The sequence below is a fragment of the Phaeoacremonium minimum genome (assembly GCF_000392275.1).
Source record: "Phaeoacremonium minimum UCRPA7 unplaced genomic scaffold PA7_03_scaffold_455, whole genome shotgun sequence".
NCBI lineage: Eukaryota > Fungi > Ascomycota > Sordariomycetes > Togniniales > Togniniaceae > Phaeoacremonium > Phaeoacremonium minimum.
Window position 1 is genome coordinate 138,153 of NW_006921357.1, and position 15,618 is coordinate 153,770.

Here is a 15,618-nt window from a genome sequence, read left to right on the forward strand (position 1 = left end):
AACTACTCATAGGCCTCCAAGACATGCGAGCACAGAATGAATGAATAGGCGATGGTGCATTCATTTGGGCCGGATAAGGAAGCTCTGCCTTGGGAAGTCTGAAGACGTTGTTGATGCTGGTGCAAATTCCTCAGTACCGGGCGGACAGCTCCCGATCTTGAGTCGTGCTTCAAGGATACACCAACGATATTCTCCACCACATCCGGAAGGCGCAGTCTCTGGGCGCTGATGCGGAAAAGCTGATCGGGAGACTGCTGTGTGACGACGTGGTCGAGGCGGAGTCCTGTTCAAACGCCCCATCCTCCCAACATTCACCGGTATATGAGATTCGGTCTGCTTGGGGAGCCACCTGACTTCAGACATCGTGAGGAGAGCTGCTTCTGGCGATACGGCTACATAGAGGCTTCTACTATACTAACGAGAGCTTTCTCTGCTCCCAACCGATGAAAACCACAACTCATCCAACATGGCGAACAATAGTCTAGCACCTCCCACATTATGGGTCGACACCCGTGCGAAAACACCGGGGGGAGATTCAGATGAATCTATCACACCTTCTGGACAATCAACAATATCAAATCCATTTTTAACGCCAGTCCCAACAAGTACAGCAACGAGCATTCTCAGCCAGGACCCGGAGGATGCTCTGAAACCAGATCCAGGCACAGAGGCTGATTTTGTAGTGGAGCAAAACCCTTTCGCCTTCAGCCCGGGTCAACTCAACAAGCTGCTGAATCCGAAATCTCTTCACGCATATGTGTCTCTCGGTGGAATCCGAGGAATCGAAAAAGGGTTGCAAACGGATTTGAGTGCTGGACTAAGCATAGACGAATCATCAGCAAGATCGAGAGTGACTTTCGAAGACGCCACTGGCCGTGCTGCTGTCAAGTATTCGACAGCCTCATCCAGTCAGCCTAGCTATTCACATCAAGCGGATGGCGACAGCTTTGTTGACAGAATACGAGTCTACGGCAAGAATATATTGCCCGCGAAAAAGGCAACTCCCATATGGAAGCTGATGTGGAACGCCTACAATGACAAAGTTCTCCTTCTCCTCACAGCAGCAGCCATAATATCCCTTGCGTTAGGACTTTATGAGACCTTTGGCGTCGAACATAAGCCTGGTGATCCTGCCCCTGTCGACTGGGTTGAAGGTTTGGCGATATGCGTTGCCATTATCATCGTAACGGCTGTTGGGTCTCTCAACGACTGGCAGAAAGAGCGCGCTTTCATGAAGTTGAATCAAAAGAAGGAAGATAGAGAGATCAAAGTCATACGCTCTGGCAAGTCCTACATGATCAACGTTCATGAAATTCTTGTCGGAGATGTTCTGCATCTTGAACCGGGCGATCTCGTTCCCGTTGATGGCGTTTACATCAGTGGCCACGATATGAAGTGCGACGAGTCGTCGGCAACTGGAGAATCAGATGCAATCAAGAAGACACCAGGAGAGCAGGTATCAAGGTTGTTGGAATCCGGCCATGACACCAAGAAACTCGATCCTTTCATCATCTCTGGTGCTAAGGTCTTGGAGGGTGTCGGCACATTCGTTGCTACCTCTGTCGGTACATACTCCAGCTTCGGCAAGATCATGATGTCTGTTCGAACAGAAATGGAGGCTACGCCATTGCAAAAGAAGCTTGAGCGTCTAGCAATCGCAATTGCGAAGCTGGGTGCCAGCGCTGCTGGTCTGTTATTTTTCGTTCTTCTCATTAGATTTCTAGCCAACCTCCCTGGCGACGAACGTACTGGACCAGAAAAGGGATCTGCTTTCATGGACATACTCATCGTTGCAATTACGATCATTGTTGTTGCGGTCCCTGAAGGCTTACCGCTGGCCGTGACTCTGGCATTAGCCTTCGCGACTACTCGGCTTCTCAAAGAGAACAATCTTGTCCGTGTTTTGAGGGCTTGCGAGACGATGGGAAATGCTACGACTATCTGTTCGGACAAGACCGGAACATTGACCACGAACAAAATGACAGTGGTTGCTGGAACTTTCGGCACGGCAAGCTTCTCGAAGTCTGACACCGAGAAGTCTGGTCCAACTCAGATGGTACAATCCTTTGGTCCTGCTACGAAAGAATTGATTACACAATCCGTGGCCGTGAACTCCACTGCCTTCGAAGGAGAGGAGAACGGCGTATCTACGTATATCGGATCGAAAACCGAAACTGCTTTGCTGCAATTCGCCAAGGACCACATCGGCATGCAGTCTCTTTCTGAGACGCGCGCTAACGAGGAGGTGGTGCAGATGATGCCTTTTGATTCGGGCAAGAAGTGTATGGGCGCGGTGATTAAGTTACCGTCTGGCCGAGGCTATAGGCTTCTCATTAAGGGCGCGTCGGAGATTCTTTTGGGCTTTTCGACAATGAAGGTTGATGTCGAAACTCTTACAGACAGTCCACTTTCGGAGTCTGATGCCCAGAGCCTCAAACAGACTATCAACGACTACGCGAAGCAATCCCTGAGAACCATAGCCCTTGTTTATCGAGATTATCCGTCTTGGCCGCCATCCAACGTCGAGGCAAAGGATGGTCATGTTGACCTCAGCGCTGTTCTCAATGACCTGGTCTTTCTGGGAGTCGTTGGAATTCAAGATCCCGTCCGGCCCGGTGTTCCAGAAGCTGTTGCCAAGGCAAAGCATGCTGGCGTTGTCGTACGCATGGTAACCGGCGACAATGCTGTCACTGCGCAGGCTATTGCAACCGAGTGCGGTATATATACCGATGGCATCGTCATGGAGGGACCAGCATTCCGCAAACTCTCTGACCAGGAAATGACCGAGAAATTGCCTCGCCTGCAGGTTCTAGCTCGCTCTTCACCCGAAGACAAGAGAATCCTTGTCACAAAGCTCAAAGCAATGGGAGAGACCGTCGCTGTGACTGGAGATGGAACAAACGATGCACCAGCACTGAAAGCTGCTGACGTTGGCTTCTCAATGGGAATCTCGGGCACTGAGGTTGCCAAGGAAGCCTCCGCAATTGTGCTAATGGACGACAACTTCACCTCGATAGTGACTGCTCTGAAATGGGGCAGAGCTGTCAACGATGCAGTTCAGAAGTTCCTCCAGGTAAGTACTGATCAAGGATGCTGTAGTAACTCATGGTTCTAACATAATGGTTTAGTTCCAAATCACTGTCAATATCACCGCAGTCCTTCTTGCCTTTGTCACCGCTGTATCCAATGCCGAGATGAAGTCAGTCCTCACAGCAGTCCAACTCCTGTGGGTCAATCTCATCATGGATACATTCGCTGCACTTGCATTGGCCACCGACCCTCCTACTGAGCGCATCCTCGACCGTCAACCACAACCTAAGCGTGCCTCTCTCATTACCACCAACATGTGGAAGATGATCATCGGACAAGCGATTTTCCAATTGATCGTGACTTTCGTGTTGCATTTCGCGGGACCAGCGATCTTTCATATCAAAGCGGATGACGAGACAGGGCACTTGGAGCTTGATACCATGGTGTTTAATACCTTCGTCTGGATGCAAATCTTCAACGAGTTCAATAACCGCCGACTTGATAACAAGTTTAACATATTTGAAGGTGTTCACCGCAACAAATTCTTCATTTTCATCAACTGTATCATGGTTGGCGCTCAGATTGCTATCATTTTCGTTGGTGGGCGGGCTTTCTCAATCACACACATCGATGGAACTCAATGGGCTATCTGTGTTGTACTTGCTCTTCTCTCCTTGCCAATGGCCGTTCTTGTGCGGCTGTTTCCTGACGCTTGGTTTGCGGCAATTGCAAAGACTGTTGGCGGACCTGTGGTGGTTGTCTATAAGGCCCTTGGCAGGTTTTTCTCGAAGATCGGACGAATGTTCCGTCGCAAGAAGGCAAACGGGAAGGAGGTGGATGACAATGAGCAAAATGACAACACGCCAGAGATTTTGGTCTCTTCGTCTGCACCGGAAATCAACGTACAAGATGTGGAGAAAGGGATGTGATATATTTTAGGAAGGTGTTGTGTGTTTATGCGGGACGATTCCTTCTGTCCATTGCATAGCGAAGCGAGTGCCAGGCGCAAGGGTTGCTTTGGTGCTGCTAGGCTTACGACCTTTCGTTGCCCTAAAATGATTATGAATTCAGTATAGAACGAAATACCTCAGGGATTATGAAATTTATGGCTTATATCAGTTTTCGAGGATCTTTGACCTGACCTGCAGTGACTATGGAATTTTCTTTATGATGTGTTCGAGCCCTCCAGGCTAATCCGAACTCTAGCCAACGAGATAGATCAAAAGGTCTATCAGAAGCCCCGAAGTGGTGGGGGTTAGAGTCCCATTCCTGTAGTGTCAGCAAGCAGATACACATTTGGAAGTTATGCTCGGAGTAATGACCTTAGCATGAGATAGCGCGGCCATATCCTCATGCTTCTTATTCTCACGCTCTTAATTACGAAAACACAAGAAAATACAAAACTGATACTATCAATATTTTCTCAATACTTTAGAGCCTACGTTTTACATCTTCATTGAGAATCCGCATTTGCCAGTCTTTGGGGCGCTCAGATACCAGTCCCTAATATTTGGGGTAATTGACTGTTCTGACTCCTTCTCCAGGTTTTCGCCCATGACGGTTACTGACTCTAATCAATAATCCAACTTAGACGAATATTTTTCAATAAATACAGACGAGAATAAATCACGAGAAAGCAGCGAAAGACTCCCTTCCGTTCCTTCCCAAACACCAAAATTTAGCATCCTTTCACCCTTCACCCAATATCTGCAACGCGGGGGATATACAAACCTCTCACCCTATTTCAACCCACTCTCATCCTACAATAATTCCTGTGGTATTACATTTTCATCTCGAGCAATATCGTTGTCAGATATGGCTACCTTGGAGGTTCCCGTGGAGACAGTCAAGATCGCACTGTGGGAAGGGGCTACTTCTCAGCAACGCTACAACCAAGGTGTTGATGCATGGGTCGTGCAAAGCAAGGCAGAAATTCACAAGCGCTATCGAATTTGGATGAAGTCATGGTTGCTGGATCACCTTCAGAAAAACGAGCCACGAATGCTGGAGGATGTTGATATTGTTAACATCAAGTATGGTGGATTCGTGAAGGGAAAAGCCCTAAAAGCAATTTCTTTGCCAATCAAGACGTGTGGAAGAGCCTTGCGTCCGAAAAAGCTATATCGTGCGGTCCACAAGGCAAGCGCAAACAACGGCGTCAAGCTCGGGAGCATGGACTTGTGAAAGTCAGTCCCCTCTTCTTTCAGAATCAGCTGCAGCGCCATCTAAATTGGCAATGTCGTGACCCGAGTCCTTTCATGTCAGCAACGAGCAGCCAGGAGAAGGTGTGGGATGTCTGCACCATGTACGAGGCACGTGGTTTTGAAGACATCGAGATATTGACTATTACTCTACACGGCCCACTATGGGACCATGAAAAGTCGCGACTTTGGCATCTCGAAACTCGTTTAGCCGACATTCCTCGACTGAATGAACGGTACCGGTCTTATCATGCGCATGAATATCTTATCCAGGACTCTATTCCCCTATCTTGCGTTGAGAGATCAAAGTAGGAAAGCATCAAACACCAACATGAGGGGATTCGAGCGAAACGCCAATGCGAGTGGAAGTTCATGCAGAATGCGCAGACACCTGAAAGTAAGGAGCCAAGAAAAGAATGCTATGCTCTCAAGCGAGCGTTGACTACAGCCGAAGATTCGAACGAAGGACGACTGCGCAGCGCTAAGCAATCTAAAGGACTTCGACCGGCAGTCAAATTGATCGGAAGGACCACATAGGTTTTCCAACAAGAAAGACGATATCGTCATTATTCTACCATTAATATAACCTTTGCGACTTTTTTTTTTTGGCATGAATTGCTATAAAAGAATTGATGCTAAACGAACATGGCTGATCAAATGGCGAGAGTTGGTGAATACGTGGAGAGGTCAGAGGTCTTCCAGCCAGGTTGGAAATTCAATTCCAAATCAAATAGAGCTTGATTCATACGAAATTAAAAAGGGAATTGAAGAAAAGCGCTCCCAAGTTTCATCTCCATTGATCTTCATAGTTGATAGCTTATCAGTCTAGCGATCTCATTAATTATGGAATGCTTCAGTCGTTCATATTGAGTTGTTCCCCTTAAACCAGTGATCTTATAGCATCATGCTAATACTTATCACTCATTATCCATTCCTCCAAGAACTGTGGGGATATCCTTGTCGGCCATATCCCATTCCCGGGAAATAACGTCCTGAACCAACGAGTCCCTCGGTGTAAGGATCATCTTGAAAGGACCCGGATTTATTGTAAAGCCGTGTGTTCTCATTTCCATTGTATCCACCGGTAGTTCCTTTGACATCTTTTCGATGTTGAAAGCCCACAGCAGTCGTGCAACCTGTATCCAGATCCCATCCTCTGCCACATGCCTTCCAATACACACTCTGCGACCATAACCAAATGCTGGCGTAGGGAGTTCTCGCCGAATTGATGCCTTACTCCAATTTCTGCCTTTCTCATTGACTTGATCAAATTTAAGCCATCGCTCTGGTACGAAATCTTCTACCTTCTCCCCAAAAACACTCTCGTCGCGGGCAATAGCCCAAGAATTGGCAATAACAAATGACCCAGCGGGAATCCGGAACCCATCGTAAGTGTCTTCACCTTCTGCTGTATGAGGTACACCCGTCGGCGCTACTGGCCTCCATCGGAGCAGCTCGAGCATGATAGCGTCGATATATGGTAACTTCGACCGATCCGCAAAGGTTGGGAAACGCTCCCGTCCAACCACTGCATCAAGCGACTCCTGAGCACGTTTCACAAAATCGGTTTCTTGTCCTTTTGCTGCGAGAGCCGCAATGAACAGCCACATCAGCCCTCGTGGGGTTGTTTCCAAGCCGCCTTCACTATTTCCGCCGAGTGCATATGCCACATCGAATTCACTCATCCCTTCTGCCGCAGAGCTCGCCAGAATCTTCTTCGCCATGTTCCATCCAGGAGCTGACTTTGCAGCTTCAAAGTTCCGGACATGGAGGTCCGCCTCGATGTCGAAGAACTTGTGTGCGGCACGTTTCCAAGGTGATAACCAGGAGGGTAAACTCTTGAGAGCGGGCACGATGTCGACAAGATGAGTCGCCGTGACCATATCATTTAATTCAGTGTGGATCTCGAGCGTCCTCTTCATGACAGGGTCGTCCGTTGTAGGAATTCGATATCCGTAAGAGAGACCAAGGAGTAGGCTAGCCTGGACGCGTTGCAGATGAAGCAGCATTCTCTTGTCATCAATTGCAACGCCGCTTTTGACATCTGAAAGAAGGTCTCGCATGAATTGGATGGACTCAAGTTCTTGCAATTTGTGATAGCGATGTTCGACTGTGGTGCCTTCTACAGCAGAGAGCACACGTTTGTGTAGACGGAATGTGGCGTCATAAGGTCGTAGTAGAATAAATCTGGTAGATTCTCCTTCAGGTGCCTTTGTCATCAACTCAGACATTACTGAACGTGGGCGTCCACTGTAGTTAGCGGCACGCTTGTTCAACAATTCGTGAGCGGATTGGGCGTTGTTGAGGATGACCAGCGGCTGGCCTGCGAAGTCCATGGATATGACAGGCCCCAGGGCCTTGCTCCACGAGTGCCACTGAAGGAACTCATTCTCCTTTGGGGCATTGTGAAGATTGCCAATGACCGGTAATCGCGGAGGACCAGGAGGAAGAGCTTGCTGACGCCGTGCCTGGAAGACTTTCCTGCCGATCACGACAACCACCACTAGAAAGACAAGCGATAGTGTCGTGATGGACGGCGACTTAATCTCCTGTTGGATGACTGACTTATATCCCTCCATTTTCTTGCCGCACACTGCTCATCGAAGATTCTGGGACGAGAACCCGTTTATTTGAACATCAGAAAAGCCGGAAGCCTTCCCCTCCCTGAACAAGAGCGGGGAGGACGAAGGACCCAAGCAAGCATATCAGGCCAATTCCATGGCGGTCTGCAGTCTCCACAAGACTATCTCCAAACAGGGAGACTAAACGTACCGCTAGTTATGAAATGGCACGATTGACCGCTGTACACCTTGTGTTCCCCCACGTCCCGACGAGCCGGAGTCGACATTGGAATCAATCGGCCCGTCCCGTCACAGATGATTTCTAGAACTCATATTTAACAGTCTCCATTGTCTCAATGTTGGCGCGTTGGCTTGTCTGAATGCCTTCAGCTCCCCGGTGTTGTCCCTGGCGGAATGCCTGCTCGTTACTCATTGTCCGGACTTCCCTCTTGTGTGGGGTCAACATTAACACGTGGGTGCACAGTCGTTATATGCAAGGAGCTGGCCTAAATACTCGCTAATACCCGTTTGGATGCGAATTTCTGATTAGGATGTCGATCCGATAACGTTATGCAATCATCGCTTACGCTTTGGTCATAGCGTATTCGGTATTGCTTCGTAATGCAACGTAAAGCCGGCGTTCTCGTCTGCACTTAGATAGCCGCTTTTCGCGCGCCCACGGTGAGCAATCTTGACAGAACTTCTTATCAGGTTTTCTGACCGAATCAGGTGTAGCTTTCTGCGTGCCGGCGCAATGCCTTAAATCATCTATTATCGTCACGCTCAGGACTTGAGTCGGCATTGAAAGCGAGAAATGAATTGGCTTGGTGATAAGATCTACTCGAGGGACCCAAATGATGTGTTGTTCGATATGGATCTCATCATCGGTGACTAAGAGATCCCTTGCAATGTTCTCCACTACTTTGTCGACTTTGTAGCAGGATCGCTCTCTCTTTTTTCCCCCGGTACCTATCGCTTACGGACTCTGCATTGATGTCTTACATAGTGGTACGATGCAACTTAGTAGGAGTCTAGATTTATCACTATAATATTACAATTGGAAGATAGGAAATAGGCATTGAGAGCCATTCAGCTGGCTCTCTCCATGATTCTTAAATGATGTTAAGCTTCTTTATCAATTTGTCCTGTGGAATGATTGCTAGTGCAACTCGGTTTCCTTATGTCAATATCATTAACTGTCACTGCTCAACGTTTGTCACTCACCTTACTTCTCTATTACCTTTTTCAACAGCGATTTACATCTACCATATAGCAAGTATACTTAGAGCACTAACTAGATGCCTCAAGAACCACGCACATCCGCGATTCAATCCTCACTATGTCATGGAAGTTCTGGCTGCAATAGCCTTCTAGGTGTGAAATCATCACTCCTCTGTTACAATAATCCTATTATCCTCGTCATCGTCGACAATTTCCATGCCATCGGCTGGTGGTTGATCTTGTCTGGTATTCTGATGCGTACGAACCGGATCACGGCCGGCTGGTGTCATTAAAAGGCCTCCGGCGGCAGGGGCATCCCCATCTTCGTCCTCATGGTTATTCCGGCGTCGGTGACTATGATGGCGATGATGTTGATGTTTCTGTCGATGACTAACCTTGTTAGGTATGTTAGAACTCTGGTCAGGGAAACCATCTTACCGATCACTCCTGGATTCATTATGATTGCCACGAGGTTCCGGAGTTGGAGGGCTTTGAGGCTTTGGAGGGCTTCCGACGGGACTTCTGCTCTCACTGATGTATTCTTTTGCAAATATGCCTATTGAAGGTATACTGGACGTGGGAGTCGATGCAGGCTTAGACGGCGCCTCTTCACTCTCATAATCTCGTGCGAAAAGTCCCACAGGTGCAACCTCGGACTCGTGGTTCTTCATTTTTTGGGATTTGGATTTTCTTGTTCTCTTTTTGTCAAAACTGACTTGCGCCAAATCATCAAGAAAGCTCACTGATTTCTGAGATTTAGGTCTCGAGTTTGTCTTTGAGGACGACATTGTAAGTGATAAGTGTACGACCTTATAGTGGATATCATGAGATATTGAGAGGGCACAACTGTCAAATCAGTTCTGATGCTTTTATACACGATGCTTTCACGCTCCTGGAGCTTTTAAAGAGTCATTTTAATGTAGTAATCTTGATCCATCCTGAGCACACAGTCACATTATATGGGAGGAAAGCTGCCACGAATCTTCGCCTTGAGTATATTCCCGCAGTTCTAATGAAGTATGACAAAGATCATGGGGCTCCACAACCGCCATGTCACACTGAAAAGCAGAGCTTTGGGTTGACGTCGAACAGTTTGCTGACTTTGGCATCAGTCTCGGCGACAAACAAGACGCAGGCTCCCGCCAACTATGTCCCCACATCTTACCAAAGACTTTGCCATTATGGCCAATGGCCTCTAGTGTGGAGTGATCAAGCAAGCTGGAACTCTGACACTTGGCATACAAAACGCCCGGGCCAACGATGCAACCGGACAGATAATCATCTTATCCAACTACCTCATCCACTCATGACCAAGACGAATTTTACTGGATACAACACTATGGCAATCATGGGTGAATTTACCAATCAAGGCCACAATTTTGCATCAACATTGTTTGATAATGTAGATACGTATCACTATAGCAGGTGAATTCAGTAGTAATATAGGCCCTTCCAAGTTCCGATTCCGCGTAGAAGGGGGAAAGTATTCAATCTCTAATAGATATGCCCTCGTCACACAATCTATAGAATAAGCTTGAAAGATGGATTCCTATCATCATTGAATCCAGAATACTTGTCGTACTTCCCTGCAGCCTTGTCTTTGTTGACTTTCCAACAATACAGAACATTGAGCGCGACACTGGACGAAATTAGTACCACTTGCTCCACCAATTTGGACAGAAACGTTACCTTAACCAAGCATATATGAGACAACCCATAACTACGTTATGACTCTTGTAATACGTTGGTTTCTCCTTGTTCGGGTAGAGAAATGCGCTAACAATACCTCCCAAATTTGCCAGCACTAATTGCATAGCTCCGACAGTGGCACGCTTATAATGACCAGCGGTGTTATTCAGAAGCCATACCAAAATAGGCGGCACTGATGTGTAGATTCCAACCGCCATCAGAAATGTCATTCCGTATTTGACATTATCGCTGTCGACTCTTGCTATGACAGCATAGCCAATCACACCCAATGGAAGAGTGAAGAGGGTGAGAGTGCCACGAAGTCGCACCCGGTCCGACAAAAAGGCGTATAGTGTCGCGGTTAGCGCGCCAACTGCATATGGAGGAACCGTCATGAGCTGAGCCTTGTTTCCTGAGTAGCCGAGAGACACGATGATTGAGGGTAGGAAAAGACTGAAAGAGTAAAGGCCGCAGCAAATCGTGAAGTAAGCTGTGGCCGTGAACCACAGCATCGGTGAGAGAAGTCCACGGACTACTTCAGACCAGCTAAATTGCTCCTCTCCCACTGGGGCACCTGTGATACTATGTGATCTTTCCAGTCGTTCGCGAGCGTGTCTCTTTTCAGCAGGAGTAAGAAATGAGGCAGTGTCTACAGAATTGGGCAAGACAAAAGCCACGATGATTCCGATGACAATGGTGGCGACTCCTTCAATGATCATGATCTAATTTATATGTCAGTTTGCAAACAATAGGGGATTGTACCACTCGTACCCAGCGCCAACGGCTTTCAACAACGTGCGTCGTAGGGATCTGTGAGAGGCCTGTCGCGAGCAGCCCACCGAAAGCCCCGGACATTGAGGCAGACGAGTAGAAGATGCCCACCCGCAACGCCAGTTCCTCACGAGTATACATAGTTGACAGATACAATAGTGAACCAGGATACAGGCCACCCTCGAAAAGTCCAAGCAGGCAGCGAACGGCAATGAATTCACCGTAGTTTCTCACAAAACCCACACACATGACCGAAATTCCCCAAAGGAGGGCTAAAAGTGGAAGCCAAACCCTCGGCGTTGCCTTTTTCAGAACAAGGTTGGAGGGCACATCTGCCACAACATAAAAGACGTAGAATACGGCCAAGGCTATTGCGTAATCGTGATTGCTCAAGCCCAGATCGGCTTCAAGGCCCATGATTTTGGCATTGCCTACATTGGATCGATCGAAGAAGTTGCAAAGATAGATGATTGTAAGAGGAGGGAGGACCCTGAAGACATGAGTGACTTGTTATTTCTTACACTAGAGAGACATACCTAATGTCAAGTTTCCACAAAAGCTTTCGTGTCAGAGCTGCCTCATCTAAATCAAGCTCAAACGCGCTGGGGGTGGCGCCTGGCTCTGTTGCAATATCTTCAGCCTCTTTCCTGCCCATCTTGAAGTGCAACCACTAATTCGAAGAACTCGACTTGTTCTCGCGTGTGTCGGCGAGGTGAAATCACTTGCAGCTATTATGCACGGTCTTAAATACCCTGCAGGATTCAATTGCGCAATTGTCTCCATCGAAGTCGCCAATTGACCATTCGTCAATACAGACTGCACTAAATGGATTTATTATTCAAGCGGGTCTGCTCATTGTGGATTTTAATAGCAGGAGACTAGCCGACTGCTCCACGTATATTTCTATCTCTCGAAAAGATGCTGTAATCATTGATCCATGCGACTCTGCGGCCATTAGGAGGTCTGCAAGGTACGACACAGAATGTACATGGGCTTTGCTTTTCCTTTGCCGTCGTCTTAACTGCAATGTCGAATGGCATGTAAACATTTTAGTCTTATCTTAGAGGTCATCGGAGGCGGGCAGAGGAATTGGATCTCTTCCACTTGCAATGACATCGTCTAACATCTCAAGCCGATCTTGACCCCAGAAGACCTCGCCACGGTAAACATAGAATGGACCCCCAAAGACTCTTCGCGACACGGCCTCCTCAGTCAAGGCTGCTTCCTCGTTCGCTAGATTGTTCTCTTCCAGAGCTCTTTTCAAAAGGCGTCCACCCTCGAGCCCAGCTGCTTTCGCCACATCAACTATCGTGACAGGGTCAGCGATGTCACCCTCATTAGCCCAGACTGTCTCCAAACCGAGTCGAGCGAACTCCTGTACCGGCTGGCTGTCGTGGCCCAACTCTTCTATAGCCGCGAGCAGCACCCTGTGAGCGAGGGAAGGATCCGCCGGGTAATACTTGGGATGCTTCACCAGAGGCATATTGCGCAGCCTGCGCCAACGCTCCATTTCAACCAATCGGTATGCCTGCCTTTGTAGGGGACGCTGCTTCACAGGAAGGCCGCCTGACGTGGAAAAAATGTGTATGAGGTCCATGGGCTTGTAGATGATTTTAGCATTGCGTTCTCGCGCCAGCTGTTGCAAGCGCCGGCTGCCAATGTATGACCATAGAGAAATGAACGAGAAGAAGTATTCAATTACTGGCTGGCTGGCCATCTTCTTGAGCAGTGTAGCGACACCTTCCTAGCGGGCCGTTTTATGTAGGCGTGTCTAAATCCGAGTGCGCAGCTGGCTGTTACAAATTGCTGGGTTGCGGCGATACCCAGACGGCCGGATATAAATTGCCCATGGATGTGGGTTGGCCCATAGGCCGGCACGTTTCGGCGGCTCGGCAGGGACCAACATCAGGATTCAACGCAGACGATCAAAGATACTCCCATTCTATCAATTGTGCTATTCCTGTTAGCTACCAGAAATCCACAAAGCAAAGAACGCTGCGTGCGGGCTTTCGATTAGTGACTCCTTTTAGTGGCACTCTAAAAGTCCTGGCCCACCAGAGAGACTGTCACGTCTTCCGGCGCATCAATTGCGAAAAAGCCCCTCACTGCGATCCGGCCATGGTAGCTCGGCACAAGATGTCCGATAGACACTACTGAACTGCTGCCGTGACCAGTCCGACTCGCTGCCGGTCTATTCATGCAAGTCCCAACCGTGCTACTCTGTCTATCATTAAGAAACGACAGCTTGGGTTCTTGCGTAGAGTCAATGAGTGCATTCAACACCTGTGCCATGGTGTTGCGTTAGACAATCGGCATCATTTCCAACGCCTGATGCATTGAACACCCACAGTAGCCACCCAATACCGTGGGTCAAGTAAATACAGTGCTTAGCTCTTAGCAAAGTACCTCAAGCTTGTTCTAGTCTGCTAGACTAATGTCTCGGAAGCTACTGTACAGTGAAATTAGAGGACGTCAAGATTTCTCGCAGTGTATCGTGCCGCTAAAGTCGATTCAATCAAGTGAACCGCCAAAAATGACTCTGCTCGATGTCCCAAGTCGATATTGCCCCGTTTGCAAATTTTTTTGCCTGCTCGAGATGCTTAATGACGAAGCGCTACGATACATCTGCCCGTTTCCAATTGTCATTGAGAAAGCTGCTCATGGTCGCAGTTGATCGTTCACGTTTTACCGAAGCGATCTACAAACTTTCTAAAGTCAGACTTGAGTGACCTTAGAAAAGGGAATAGAAAATGTTAGAGGTATCATAGATAGTCTAAGACTAGGTTTCAATAGCTATAGTTAGACTCTTTTAAAATAAATGGAGAAGAATGGCAAACCGTCTACTTATAAGTATGATATCATTCAACACGACTAGTTCCTGCATTATTACCCCTGAGGAGTACATATGGGGAAGATTGGGGATTGCGGGGCACCACTGGTATTTAAAAGCCTGCAAAATAACGGCCATGCCTCATTCAACGTGCGGAGAGATGCGCGCCGAGATCATCTCGGCCCTTGGTCAAGTTATCTCAAACACCCGCTTCTCGGTTTTGGATTTCGCGAACCTACTCGCACTCGTTCCGAACAGGGGGTACAGGGCCGCCCTACCGGGAAAAGGTCTTTTGCCGCATAGTAAATGGGTAGAAACCATGGAAAATCTCGCATTCTCGGTCAAGGTACTCCGATTTTCTCCAATTCAGCTTCCGCAGTCAAGCTTTTGTCAAGCTTTTCCCAAGCCTATCACTCTGTCCGAACCGGGGAACGTTCTCACAATGGAGCTAAACAGATTTAGAGCTTGGTCCGGGGTTTAATATGCTCTTTTATAAAGGCCAGGTCTCGGCCTCGTAAAGCTCCATCGTGTTTGCTATGGTGGAGTGGAACAAAGTCCAGTTCTTAGAGTCTTGATTCATACTTCTGAAAATGGGGCGAAAAGCAATCCTCACTGTTGTCACTATCTTCTCAACTCTGGCGTGCGCGCAGCAGATCGGAAAGGCCGTTTCTGAACATCATCCCAGACTGCCAACATCTGTATGTACTGTGAAGGGAGGTTGTGTCAAGCAACAGACACAAGTGGTTCTCGACGCTTTCTCGCGAAATCTTCATAAAGTTGGCGATCCTTCAGTTAGCTGTGGGAACTCGGGCTACTTGGATCCTACTCTCTGCGGCAATGCAACGTCCTGTGCGGCAAACTGCGCTCTCGAAGGAATTGACTATACGGCTCACGGACTCCAAACCAAGGGTGATGCTCTCATCCTAAATCAATTCTTGAAAGGCGCAGATGGGAACTATAGCGTTGTAAGTCCTCGGGCCTACCTCTTGGACCCTGATGGGAAGGACTATGAGAGCTACAAGATGCTAGCGAAAGAGATGAGCTTTGACGTGGATGTATCGAAGCTAGTCTGTGGAATGAACGGTGCTTTATATCTTGCCGAGATGGATGAGACCGGTGGGCGAAGCAAGCTTAATCCTGCGGGTGCGGCGTACGGCACAGGCTATTGCGATGCCCAATGTCCCAAGCTTGCCTGGATTGATGGCGTGGTCAGTCGTCTCGTCAAACAGGATCAACCTAGAAGCATGGGCTAACAACAGTGTAGGCAAATGTGAATCAAACTTACGGTGCTTGCTGCAACGAAATGGACCTTTGG

At 48.1% G+C, this 15,618-nt stretch overlaps 1 protein-coding gene across 1 annotated transcript; it reads left to right on the forward strand.

The window, feature by feature from the left end:
* Window positions 1–466: 466 nt before the first annotated feature.
* Window positions 467–3,959, forward strand: UCRPA7_6219 (putative plasma membrane calcium-transporting atpase 2 protein; the record flags this gene model as incomplete). The annotated part of the gene is made up of 2 exons (XM_007918758.1): window positions 467–3,073; window positions 3,129–3,959. 2 exons carry the CDS (start codon window positions 467–469, stop codon window positions 3,957–3,959), a joined length of 3,438 nt encoding a protein of 1,145 aa, XP_007916949.1.
* Window positions 3,960–15,618: the final 11,659 nt, after the last annotated feature.